The sequence below is a fragment of the Felis catus genome, chromosome C2 (genome assembly GCF_018350175.1).
Source record: "Felis catus isolate Fca126 chromosome C2, F.catus_Fca126_mat1.0, whole genome shotgun sequence".
Taxonomy (NCBI): domain Eukaryota; kingdom Metazoa; phylum Chordata; class Mammalia; order Carnivora; family Felidae; genus Felis; species Felis catus.
In genome coordinates this window covers 29016076-29029940 of record NC_058376.1, presented here as the reverse complement: position 1 = coordinate 29029940, position 13865 = coordinate 29016076, and the positions used below count along the sequence as shown (strand labels likewise).

The window sequence follows — 13865 nt, the reverse complement described above, 5'->3', positions numbered from 1 at the left end:
TCTCTTCTCTGTCTCTCAAAAATAAATAAACATTAAAAGAAAGTTTTTAAAGGGGGTCCCTGGGTCGCTCAGTCGGTTAAGCATTCAACTTCGACCCAGGTCATGATCTCACAGTTTGTGAGTTTGAGCCCTGTATTGGGCTCTGTGCTGACAGCTCAGAGCCTGGAGCCGGCTTCAAACTCTGTGTCTCCTTTTCTCTCTGCCCTTTCCTCTCCTGTTCTCTCTCTCTCTCTCTCTCTCTCTCTCTCAAAAATAAACATTTAAAAATTTTTTTTGAAGAGTAGAAGAATTAGACTATTGACAGTATAATATTTTAGATATCAGTGTATTTTACTAATCTGATTTACTTCTGTCTCCCAGTTCCATGAATTAACAAGGCAGATGTTATAGTTGACTTGAGTTTCTGTATCTTCTTCAGTCCACCTGTAAAGGTATCTGAATCTTCATGAAACATTCCTCTTTTGCTCATATCTCTCAGGAAGAGGTGTCCCTCCTCCAAATAGAAAACCTGAGTTTCTACTTGTATTTTTGGTAATATTTGTTCATTTTTTCTCTCAGATGTTGCTTCATTAACCACTTCCTTTAATTCCTACGTATCAGTACCCTGACCCCCTTGCCTCTCTTAACCTACAAAGATGCTGAAATATTATCAACAGCCTGGAGCTCCTGGGTGGCTCAGTAGGTTAAGCATCTGGACTCTTGATTTCAGCTCAGGTCATCATCTCACAATTAGAAGCCCCATATTGGGCTGGGAACTGACAGTGAGGGGCCTGCTTGGAGTTCTCTCTCTCCCTCTCTCTCTGCCCCTCCCTGCCTCTCTATCTCAAAATAAATAAAAAATTTTAATATCTATATCCTCCAACTCTACCTAAACTTTGATTCTTCTCTAGAGTCTTCCTCAGGTCTTAACCTCTTTTTTCACACACGGTTCATGGAAGATTAATCTACCTTCACAACCTCCAATTATCAGTATTCAGTTTGCTCAGCCTATTGCCACTGTATCATTTTATTGTTTTCTGTATTTTCTAAATATTTGTATAAATATTTTTATATGTAAACTTTTTATATGTATGTTATATATATATTCTTTTCATATTGTAAAAAACAATAAAATGTGTGTGAATACACACATAGCCCACCCACACCCACACATTTTTTTTAATTTTTTTTTTCAACGTTTATTTATTTTTGGGACAGAGAGAGACAGAGCATGAACGGGGGAGGGGCAGAGAGAGAGGGAGACACAGAATCGGAAATAGGCTCCAGGCTCTGAGCCATCAGCCCAGAGCCTGACGCGGGGCTCGAACTCACGGACCGCGAGATCATGACCTGGCTGAAGTCGGACGCTTAACCGACTGCGCCACCCAGGCGCCCCCACACCCACACATTTTTAAAACAAAATCATCTTTATGTGGGGTGGTTGGGTGGCTCAGTCCATTAAGCGCCCAACTCTTGGGTTTGTCTCAGGTCATGATCTTACGATTCCTGGTTTCAAGTCTCGAGTCAGGCTCTGTGCTGACAGTGAGGAGCCTGCTTGGGATTCTCTCTCTTCCTCTCTCTCTGCCCTTTCCCCCACTTGCATGCACTTTCTCTCAAAATAAATAAATAGACATTAAAAAAATCATCTTTATGTAATTTGGTAACTCAAGTTATAAAACCTCTTGACATGCAAGAAGTAAACTGTCCAGATAATTCTGTTTATCGCTCTGTAGCCCACGTTGTCTGCACTTTTTGCAGCAGAATTCTTTGGAATAGCCTGTACTTCTCTCATCCTACTTTGGACTTGCTCCAAACAGGCTTTTAATTCCACCACTTCACTGAACCTGCCCTTGGAGATCACCCGTGGTCTCCTTTCAGGCCTCCCTTGACCTGATCCATCATCTGACACTGGGCATCACTCCCTCTCATGAAAGCACTTCACCTCCCCACCAGACATCACACTCTCCTGCGTGTTCTTCCACTTCCTCCTGTTCCCCCAACATCCCAGGCAGGCCCTGTCTCAGGACCTCAGCACGTGTTGTTAGGTGCCTGCCAGGAAGGTGATTCAACCCATATCCCAACAGCTTGTTCTCATATCTTGTCCAACCGAGCCTTTCCTAACCACCCTACTTAAAAATCACACCACCTCTAACTTGCCTATCTCCCGTCTTCCAAAGCTTTATCACTGTTTAGCATTTTGCATATGCTATGTGATTCTTTCTGTCCCTTCGCAGCAGGCTGTATGCTCTGTAAAGGCAAGAATTTGTGTCTGTTTTGCTCACTGCTGAATCTCCAGCAACTAAAGCACTGACTAGCATAGTAAATACTCAGTATTTGGGCAATGAATGAATGCCAAACTGTCCTCATCTCAGCTGCAATTTCAAATAGATTACCTTCAGCTCCTTTGTAGGGTTTAAGAAGACTCTTCTTAATAACTGGATAGGGAGTGGGAAGCCTGGTTACCTCTAAAAATTTATTTCTAAGCTTTCTTATAACTAGATGAGAAGTTTTATGCCGGTAATATTTAAAACTGTACTCAGGAGATCATAATATCCGCAAATGTTTTCCATCACTTGTGTTTTTTGTGCATGGTAATTATTTTTAGAGGGAAAGGTACTTTTATTGTAGTTATTGTAATCTTTCTTTGTTTCAAGGCACCCTGGATAATGTCTAAAAGGCCTCCAGCACAATGGCCCAACAAAGGAATAGTGGAATTTATTAATTATCAGGCTCGATACCGAGATGATCTTGGTTTAGCATTACAAGATATCACTTTCCAGACTCATGGAGAAGAGAAGGTACCATATACATTTCATAAGTTTCACTCTCTTTTTTATCTGAAAGTATTCATTGTTAAGGTCAAAGTTTAATACGGTACGGAATAGAAGATGGTCTTTTGTTCAAATTTCATATAAAAGTATTAAACTCAACTGTTTGCTATATATAGAATAAAATTTCCTCTTTTAAAAAAGGTATTTTTAGGGGAATCTGAGTGGCTCAGTTGGTTAAGCATCATACTCTTGATTTTAGCTCAGGTCATGATCTCACAGTTTTGTGAGTTCAAGCCCCACATCAAGCTCTTCACTGGCAATGTGGAGCCTGCTTGGGATTCTCTCTCTCTGCCCCTCCCTGACTCATTCTCTCTCTTTCTCAAAATAAATAAATAAAATTTAAAAAAGGTATTTTTAAATTGTGCATACTATATTATGAAACATGATTTTAGTGTACGTTTCCAGCTTTACTGAGTTATAATTAATAAGTAAATAATGTATATATTTAAGCTGTACAAGGTGATGGTTTGATAATGAAATGATTACCACATTCAAAGTAATTAACACATCCATCACCTCACATAATTACAAGGCTTTTTGTTTTTGTTTTATTTATTCATTTATTTTTGCATGTGGTAGGAACACCTAAGATGTACTGTCTTAGCAAATTTCAAGTATACAATACAGTACTCTTAACTATAGTTAGCTCACTGTACTTTACATCCCCAGAACATGTTCTTCTTATTCATCTGAAAGTTTATGCCCTTTGACCAACATCTTCCCATTTAGCCCACTCCTCAGTCCCTGGTATCTACCATTTACCCTGTGGTACTACAAGTTTGACTTGTAGATTCCATGTATAAGCAAGATCATACAGTATTTGTCTTTCTCCATATAGCTTATTCCCCTTAGCAGAATGTCCACCAGGTTCATCTATGTTACCACAAATGGTAGGATTCCCTTTATTTTTATGGCTGAATGGTATTCCAGTGTGTGTGTGTGTGTGTGTGTGTGTGTGTGTGTGTGTGTGTACATTTTCTTTATCCATTCTTCTATGGACACTTTGGTTGTTTCCATATGTTGGCTATTGGGAATATGAACATGGGAGTGCAGATTTCATTCAAGATACTAATTTTATTTCCTTTGGATATATACCCAGTAGTAGTGTACTATTATTTTTACTTCCTCTATTAGGTAAAGAGTGATAATAAGACAATAAAATTAAGTTACCTGAAATATAGTAAATTCATAGGAGAGAATATCTGTATAGTCAATGACATGTTTTCCAGCATTACTAGTGAGATGGGAAAATACCTGAGATGTAATTTGATTAATAAAAACTACATACAAAACTGTTGATACTATATCAATTTTCTGTTTTAAAAAAGCAAACAGGTAAACACATTAGCAAAAATCCTAGAACAGTTGTAAAACATAAATAGTAGTTCTCTTCAGGTGACAGAATTATAAATAGTTTCTACTTCTATAGTTTTTCCCATAGTTTTTAAAATGTTTTATGAAAACATATTATTTCCCTAGACAGAAAGATTTTACAAATAAGTGAAAGTAACAAAAAATGAACGGCAATGGCCCATTTTTCCTTTTACAGACCCGGCTTTTGTAACCCCAGACATCTCTTTTTCTAAATGTCTAAACCAGGCCCACTGCATAACATCAAGGACAAAAAAATGTCTTTGGAACAAATGAAATCATTGTGGAATTTTGATTATGCCAATTAATTTAACGGATTCCTGATTTTTCTGGCATAGAGTGTCAGATTTAAGATCTTTTATCAGGGAAAACCAACCTCCGTCATGTTTCCTCTGCCTTATGTTCCCATTAACACCAAAGTACAAATCAACACCCAGAAGGAATTGCTTCAGTGCTCGTGGTCAAAGGAATATATGCAGTCATTTGCTATTTATGACAAGGTGATTATTTTGTCCAGGAATCCAAGATCCTACATGTTATCTGTGGCCACCTTCTAGAGTTTTAGTGCAGTACCTGTTTTGATACACCAAGGGAATTTGCAAACATTCCTTTGGATTTGCTATCCTTCTGGCAAAGCGTTCCTGTTCCCTTTGTTTGTTCCCTTTGTTTGTTTGTCCCTCGGGGGCAAGGAGAGTAGAGAAGCCTCATTTTGAAAGTCCCAAGAGAACCACCCCATTATCAGAGTCATCTTTGGCCCCACTCTTAATGGCTAGTCCCAGGATAGGTCAGGGGTGGTCTGCTCCTCCTGGGGCTGCTGGCGTGTTTTGGTTATGTGGTTATTAAATAACTCAAAAGTAGAGAAAATATACATTTTAACCTGAGCCTTTCCCATGAGTAATGAGTGTCTGGGTAAAGACTTATCCTTACAGTCCACATTACATATTCCATGCCAGTCAGGGTTATTCTGGTTGGCAAAATTAAATCCCGCTGACCTGACAGTGTATCTGTTGTCAGTGCAAAAGCCCCAGTCCCTTACAAAAAGCACAGTGCAAACTGCCCATGATCATTTTATTGCAGATTGGAATTGTGGGACGGACTGGAGCAGGCAAATCAACACTTTCAAATTGCCTATTTAGAATTGTGGAAAGATCAGGAGGCAAAATTATTATCGATGGAATTGACATATCAACTATCGGACTTCATGACCTTCGGGGCAAACTTAATATTATTCCACAGGTAAAGCCTGTTTTGTCAGTAGACTTCCTTAACTCCCTCTAAATAAACTTCTTCTTTTTTTTTAGTGTGTTCCTTCCAAGCATCTAAATTCATTTTTCAAAGTCAGAGCATTTTAGATGTGTTATGAAATATCACTACATAACTGAATCCTATTAAACATTCTTACTGTAAAGTATTTTTCCTAAATGCATTTATCTACTTGAAAAACTGGCACATGGCTTTACAAGTTCCCTTCATAATAGTAAATGCAAATAAAATTTGAATGAAGTGGATCTCAGACTGAAACACACATGGGTATTTTTTGGAAGAAAAAAAATTACAAAAGCTCTTGCTTAGTTGGTAGAGTGAGTGTAGAATTTTGCCTCTTTTGATTTGAAATTTAAACACATTTTAAAAGATGAAAAGAATAATAATTCAGTTAGATCATTTTTTCAAGTCCTTTGATTTGTCTCTCTGTGGCATCAAAGGAACTTGATCATTAACAAGTATGCAAATTGGCTCAAGAATATGCCCCTGTAGTCAAAGATGACTTATTCAGTTGTTTGAGAGATTTAAGCTGAGCATTTATGAGATATCTTTGTATTACCTTCTAAAAATATCTTAAAATACTTTAATCTCTTTGTCATATTATTTAGACATACGCCTCTATTCATGAATTTACTTCAAAAGCAAATTTGAATGGAATTCTTGCAGGGAAAAAATTAATGAAGAAAAGAGATATTAGCCATTCCTCTCTTAAAAATAAATACAGGTGTAGTAAAATACAGTTTCACCAGGCATGTTGGTAAGTTGGAAAGAGCATGGACTTGTCCTATTTGAATTCTATCCAACCACTTACCTTCTGTGTCTTTGGACAATTTAGACAAGCATTCTTTTGAACCTCCAGGTCACTACCTGTAAAATGGGAGTATGGACTTCCATCTTTCTGGAAGATGATTGATAACATTATGTCCATACTATAGTTTGCATTTATTCAATTCTATGTTATCTTATATCTCTGACCAAATGGCAGCTGTCATCATCATTATTATTATGGCTAGTATTGGCATTGTTAAGGAGAAAGATGATCAGGAAATTGAAAATGATTCAGTCTCACTTATAGCTTATTCTGATTCTCTTCTGCTTTTGTTTTCAATATAATGAATTTTATAACTATTTAGGTCAATCATTTTGCTTTTTCCTTGTTTATTTTCTGAATCTAATTTTTTAATGTATCTATGCATCATGTGACAATGAGATTACTGGTGATGATTTTATTCTCTAGGATCCTGTTTTATTTTCTGGAACCCTTCAAATGAACCTGGATCCCTTAGACAAGTATTCTGATTGCCAGCTGTGGGAGGTGCTAGAACTGTGTCACTTAAAAGAGTTTGTGCAGTCCCTTCCCAAGAAGCTGTTGCATGAGATTTCAGAGGGTGGTGAAAACCTCAGGTAAGCTGCTAAGAACAAAGCTTGGTCCGGCAAGGCTCCTTAGGAACTTTGAGTTAGCCTCAAAGGGAAGTCGCTCCTGAGTCACCAAAGCCCTCCTTTGGTCTATTCGGAGCACACTATTGCTGATTCCCTCTAGGGAAGAGGTACAAGGAATAAAATGGTAGCCACTGGTTGGGAAATGCTGGTGAAAGGAAGAAAGGGCGGGGGGAAGGAACAATACAGTATGAAAAGTCATATTTAATTGACTCTTCTTTGATAAAGACTCCTACTCGAATAACTTTCTTCCTAAAAATGTTGTAAAGGGCTCCTTTTTTCTTCCTGGCGGTTTGATGACCAATGACAGTCCCTTTCATGTGATCAGAGACATAAGGAAAGAGAACTAGATCCTCTATGTGATCAGAGACATAAGAGAACTAGATCCCCTCAAGCCCTGCACTGCATGACTCAGCCTCTTGGTTACTCTCTCCCTGCCTCTGTTTCTGCCACACTGGCCCCCTTGCTGTTTCCTGAACATGCCTAGCCAGCCCTTGACTGCCTCAGGGATTTTGCATCTTCTGTTCCCTTTGCCAGGAACAAGTTTCCACTGGAAATCTGTATGGCTCAGTCTCCCCTTCCTAAGGGTCTCAAAATAAAAGGCAACTTCCTCAATCCAGTGAGGGTTTCTTTGGCAGGCCCATCTAATGTTCACCCCATGCCCACTCTCTATACCCTCCCTTCCTGTGTGCTTGAATCCTTCTTATTACTATGCATTTTACCCATTTATCATGTTTATTTTTTGTCTACCCATAAGAATATAAACTCCACACTGAGATTTTTGTCTCTTTTGACAAAATAAATATTTCTTGAACAAATGAATGTGTGGCTTAGAAAGTGAATTGCAATGTAATCAGAATTACAGAACAGGAAGTGTGTAGCCATAAAGTCCACTGTAGAAGTTATTTTACTATTTTTTTAACAGCGTTGGACAACGGCAGCTTGTCTGTCTTGCTCGTGCTTTGCTTCGAAAAACAAAAATTCTCATCTTGGATGAGGCAACAGCTTCCATCGATTTTGAGACTGATAACCTGGTGCAGACCACAGTCAGGAAGGAGTTTTCCGATTGTACCATCCTGACGATTGCTCACAGATTGCATTCTATCATTGATTCTGATAGGTATGCTTTGTTTTCAGAAATAAAACATCTCTCTATATCTCTATAGAGATAGCCACTGAATACACTAAACATACTGATTGCCATTAATAATTTTACCTGTGCTGAAAACAGTTGTTTTCTGAAACAACTAGAAGAATATGCTAATCCTGACAGAATATTAGAAAACTGGATATACTTCTTGAGTTCCGTGGTTCCCATATTTTGTAGTGACATAACTCACTAGGTAGTCTAAACTTTACTTTATCAAGAAAAAGAAAAAGAAAAAGAAAAAGAAAAAGAAAAAGAAAAAAAGGTGAACTGGAAAACTGATTATAATTACCTGACTGGGTTCTTTTCACATTGCAGGGTACTTGTTCTAGACTCTGGAAGGATTACAGAATTTGGAACACCACAGAATTTGATATGCAAGAAAGGACTTTTCTTTGAAATGCTAACAGAAGCTGGAATAACACAAGATTCAGTGACAAAATAATGATTTTAGCTGTGTATTGGTTACACTCAATAAAAAATAAGTTAGTATTTAAAAAAATGACAAGGAGCAGTGCACAAAGACAGGCCCCTAGCTACATGTTGGCATAAATATCGATAAGCATCATATTTCTAACTTTCCCGGGCTGTACCCAAACTTCTCTGTTCCATTCCTGCCCTCTGGAATATCGGCCTGCTCCACAGCGCCCAATGTGCTACATGCCATTTGTCCTTTAAAATCTCTGAGTTCATCCAGGAGTCACCTTCTCTGTGACATGTCCCCTGATATTCCCCTCTGTTCTCCAGTCTGATCCAGCTGCCCCATTTCTGTGCCCTCACCATCCCCACATGCATACCCATGTACCATGTCAGGGACTCTATTTCAGTTATTTTAGTCTGTCTTCCCACTAATGCTACTTAAAGGCGAGTACCCAGTTTCAGTTGTCTTTGTATGTGAAGTTCCTAGCATAGTGATTTTCATACAGTTGATACCCAACAAATGTTTGAAGAATGAATGACTTGGCATTTTCAAGTATATGATACAGGTATTTATAGACATACATAATATATGCTGAGCTACTGGACAGTATATAAAATGATGGAGGAATCACAAAAAATATTAAGAGTTATTCAGTTGATTTTGGAAATAGTGATTGTATATTAACTGAATTTTCTGGTGTGCTTTATTTAAAAAAAATATTTTTGCTATTGACTTTGAATTAAAAAATGGTATTTTCTATGCAACATTATACTTTTGGTTGGGTTAACCTCAGTGACATATATCAGATGGTATACATTCACAAGAAGATTGTTGATTTGTAATACTAATCATATTTTGAAGGACTTTTTAATTTAGTAGTTTTATGTAATACAAGCAATATTATTTCTCTGAGTTGCCCTTCAAATTTGAAGTACTTAAATTTTAATGGCATTTTCCTTTCAAGATGGTCTTAATAAAATATTTTAACATGTTCTTGAAAAACCATCAATTATTTCTTTTATTCACTTTTTCTCCTTCCTACAGCCATGTACAACCTAGCTTCATCCCAACAGGTATTTATGAAAATTTGCTTTAAGTTATAAAACCCTAGATTATCTAAAGCCTCCTTCCATTAGAATGGAAGCCACTAGAGGTGTTTTCCTGTCTTTACAATCCCTGAAGAGTCAACCACTATATTTTGTACTCAGTAAACAATGAATAAATATCTGTTGAATTCCATTAAGAAAGTTGATCTAGACTCTTCAACAAATGATGTTGGGAACACTGGATAGCTACCTACAAAAGAATGAAACTGGACTACTTTCTTTCACCATACACAAAAATAAACTCAAAATAGATTAAAGACCTAAATATGAGACCTGAAATCTAATGTTTTCTTAGAAGAAAACATAATAATTTCTTGGACATTGGCCTAGCAACGTTATTCTAGATATGTCTCCTTAACCAGGGAAACAAAAGCAAAAATAAACTATTGGGAGATTTTGCATACTAAATGAAACCATTAACAAAACATCAGGCAAACTACTGAATGGGAGAGATATCTCCAAATGATACATCTGATAAAGGGTTAATATCTAAAATATATAAAGAACGTATACAACTCAACACCAAGAAAATGAGTATACTGATTAAAAATGGGCAGAGTACCTGAATAGACATTTTTCCAAAGAGGACATATACATGGCCAACAGAGACATGAAAAGAGGCCCAACATCATTCATTATCAGGGAAATGCAAATCAAAATTACAGTGAGATATGTTACACCTGTCATAATGGCTAAAATCAAAAACACAAGAAATAACAAGGTTGGCAAGAATGTGAAGGAAAAGGAACTCTGTGGTGGGAATGCAAATTGGTGCAGCCACTGTGGAAAACAGAATGAGGTTCCTCAAAAAATTAAAAATATAATTACCATATCATCCAGTAATTCCATTACTAGAAAACAAAAACACTAATTTGAGAAGATATATACACCCTTGTGTTTATTGCAGCATTATTTATAATATCCAAGATACAGAAGCAACTGAAGTGCCCATTAATAAATGAATGGATAAAGAAGATACGGTATGTACGTATGTATGTATGTGTGTGTGTATATATAAAAAGAATATCATTTAGCTATAGAACAATAAATCAGTCTTGTCATGTGCAACAACATGGATAGATCTAGAAGGTAAAATGCTAAGTAAAACAAGTCAGGGAAGAACAAATACCATAAGATTTCACTCATATGTAGAATTTAAGAAACAAAAAAAGGACAAGAAGATTTTAAAACAGTGTTTTTTTTTTTGTTTGTATTTTTGTTTTTTTCTTTTTAAGAGAGAGAGTGCAAGTATGCATGAGAGAGAAGGAATCTTAAGCAGACTCCAGTGCTCAGGGCGGAGCCTGATGGGTGACTCTATCCCATGCCCCTGTGGGATCATGACCTGAGCCAAAATCAAGGGTCAGACACTCAACTAACTGAGCCACACAGGGAGCACCCCAAAAAACATGCTCTTAAATACAGAGAACAAATTGGTGATTGCCCAAGGGAAGATGGGTAGGGGGATGGGTGAAAGAGGCGAAGAGGATTAAAACTACACATTTTGATGAGCACTGAGTAATGTATAGCATTATTGAATCATTATATTGTACACTTGAAACTAATACAATACTGCATGTTAATTATACTTCAGTTTAAAAAAAGGAGGGGTGTCTGGGTGGCTCAGTCAGTTAAGCGTCCGACTTCAGCCAGGTCATGATCTCCCGGTCTGTGGGTTCAAGCCCCGCGTCAGGCTCTGTGCTGACAGCTCGGAGCCTGTAGCCTATTTCAGATTCTGTGTCTCCCTCTTTCTCTGACCCTCCCCTGTTCATGCTCTCTCTCTCTGTGTCTCAAAAATACATAAATGTTAATGGGGTGCCTGGGTGGCGCAGTCGGTTAAGCGTCTGACTTCAGCCAGGTCACGATCTCGCGGTCCGTGAGTTGGAGCCCCGCGTGGGGCTCTGGGCTGATGGCTCAGAGCCTGGAGCCTGTTTCCGACTCTGTGTCTCCCTCTCTCTCTGCCCCTCCCCCGTTCATGCTCTGTCTCTCTCTGTCCCAAAAATAAATAAACATTGAAAAAAAAATTTAAAAAAAAAAGATTATTTTAGCCTCTTTACACCTTTGGTAAATCAACCAGAGACCTTCTGCTATTTATTTATTCATTCATTCTCTCATTCATTCATCCATTTATTATTTGTGACCCTCTGTAATTTAAAAAACCAAATGGGAAATCAACAGTAGCCTGAATAAACTGCAGCACAGTCACACAGTAGAAATGTATACAGCCATGAGCATGAACAGCTACAGGCAACAGTAAGGACGGATCTCACAAGTAAGATGTTGAGGGCAAGAAACCAACTGCAAAGGAGTAGTAGTATGTGATTCTATAATTCTGTTTCTACAAACGTTTTTTAAAAAGGAAAAAGTATACTGCTACTAGAAGTCAGGATACTGTTTCTTCTTGGTAAAGACAGAGGGGACAAGATTGAAGGGGTACACAAACTGGGCTTCTTGGATAATGGTTATATTCTGTTTCTTGATCTGGGTCTGAGTATTGGTTCAATTTGTGAAAATTCATCAAGCCATATACTTAGGAATGCAGTTTTATATCTGTATCTATATCTATAACTATATCTATATCTATATTACACACATATGTATATGTATACACACATATAACATATAGTATACTTTAAATAAAGAGTAAAAAGAAAGCAAAAGTAAACATAAAATATGACTAAGTCAAAATTACTCAAAAATATTTTTTTCATGTTTTAAGAAATTAGTATTACATTTTCATTTCAATTACGTTCACAAAGCTTATTCAATCGCTGAAGTATACGAGAAGCAAAGTGCAAGGTCCTCAGTATGACTGGATTACAGAGAAGTAAGTTCATTTGAATTTTTAAAACAAACAGGTGTATTGGTTTGCTTAAAGATTGTCTGGTTTGCTTAAAGACTAACTCCGAAACAGATTTAAGAAGATAAGGATTATAATTTCAATATATAGAAATATTTATCTTAGCTTATAGAAGGAAAATCCTAAGCAGCATTAAGTTGAATTTTTTAGGATATTGAGGATATTTATTATTGAAAGCATACCTATGCCAACTAATGTGTGAGGCATTGGAATCATTCGTCACTTCAGTCTTCACTAAGGAATATAAGAAAGGTATTATTATCCACCCTATGTTTCCAAAAATAAGATTTCAAGATCTTGGCCAATAAAATGTAGACTCCAGGTCCACGTGATGAGAAAATTGATTGTCTTTGCAGTGCCTACTAAGATGTCCCATTCCTGGGAGAGCCAGTTAACAAGAGTCTGGTGGTTACAAATAGAGAAGGACTTAAAACCAATAGTGTTGTAAGCATAGTAAATGGAATTAAAGCTTGGGGGCAGGCTGCTTTTTCAAATGTATCATTAGTTTGAACCATATGAAATAGCCATTTTTGTAGGTCAAAATGGTTTAGTAATGGTAATTTGATATGTTTTCTAGCATAGCTTTGGTATCCAACAGTATTGAGATGTCATGCTGTATTTTAATATACACACAAATAATAGTTATAACTGATCTGCAGAGCCTTCCGCTTAGGAAACATAATCAAGAAAACTAAAAAAGGAAAATACAGTAGTTTTTAAAGCTACTGGATCGTGAGATAGGATGTTCAATTCCACTCTCACCACTTTGTAGTCCTGTACACTGGGGCAAGTTAACTTACTTCTCTGGACTTACTTGGTAGTAACAATTTTATCTACCTCCTAAAGTTTTTGAAAATTAAATCATGTAACACAAACTCTTAGGACAGTGTCTGGCATATAAAACACATTCAATAACATGCTAGCCATTTCAATATCAGCAGTCACAGCTCCTTGCAATTGGTGTCTCCTATTTATAAACCCATCACAGAATGCACTGTTAAGTAAATAAAAAGGGCAAAATTGAGCCAATGTTTATGAAAGTCTATTTTATACACAGCAACTTTGGGATAAGCAGGTATTAAAATAAGATCTAATCCCCATTGCTACACAATATGGCTATATTATTATCAGGTTATTATGTCACTTGAGGGAGGCAGCAGTCAGGAGAGATCTAGTTCCTTCCTGTTTTCCCAACTCCCATCTTTCTGGCTGTCATTTTCTAAGCAAGTGGGCCATCTCTAGAATACTGAAATCTTGACTTCTGGCTATATTGTGAGCTCTATTTCTCTAAATGTGCTAATGGAGATGAAGACTAGGTAGTTCATGTGGCTGCTGTGCTACTGAATTAGTAAGTCCAAGGTAGTGGGTATGAACGGGGACAAGGCTGACTGGCTTCTCTTGATCTCTGACAAAGGTAACCAGAGTTGCTCACCTGTTTTTTTATGGATTGACC

General features: G+C 37.2%; 1 protein-coding gene across 6 annotated transcripts in view; it reads left to right on the top strand.

The window, feature by feature from the left end:
* The window catches only part of LOC101095601 (multidrug resistance-associated protein 1-like), an 89265-nt gene extending 79814 nt beyond the window's left edge, over positions 1-9451 (top strand). For 5 of the 6 annotated variants that reach the window (XM_019839510.3, XM_045036726.1, XM_019839508.3 and 2 more), the window contains 5 exons: positions 2634-2777; positions 5259-5417; positions 6682-6848; positions 7807-8001; positions 8347-9451. In XM_019839510.3, the coding sequence (XP_019695069.2) occupies positions 2634-2777; positions 5259-5417; positions 6682-6848; positions 7807-8001; positions 8347-8473 (792 nt within the window). In that variant the 3' untranslated portion in view covers positions 8474-9451. The remainder of the gene's footprint in view (positions 1-2633; positions 2778-5258; positions 5418-6681; positions 6849-7806; positions 8002-8346) is intronic. The other variant, XM_019839511.3, reaches the window with a different exon arrangement.
* The last annotated feature ends 4414 nt before the right edge of the window (positions 9452-13865 follow it).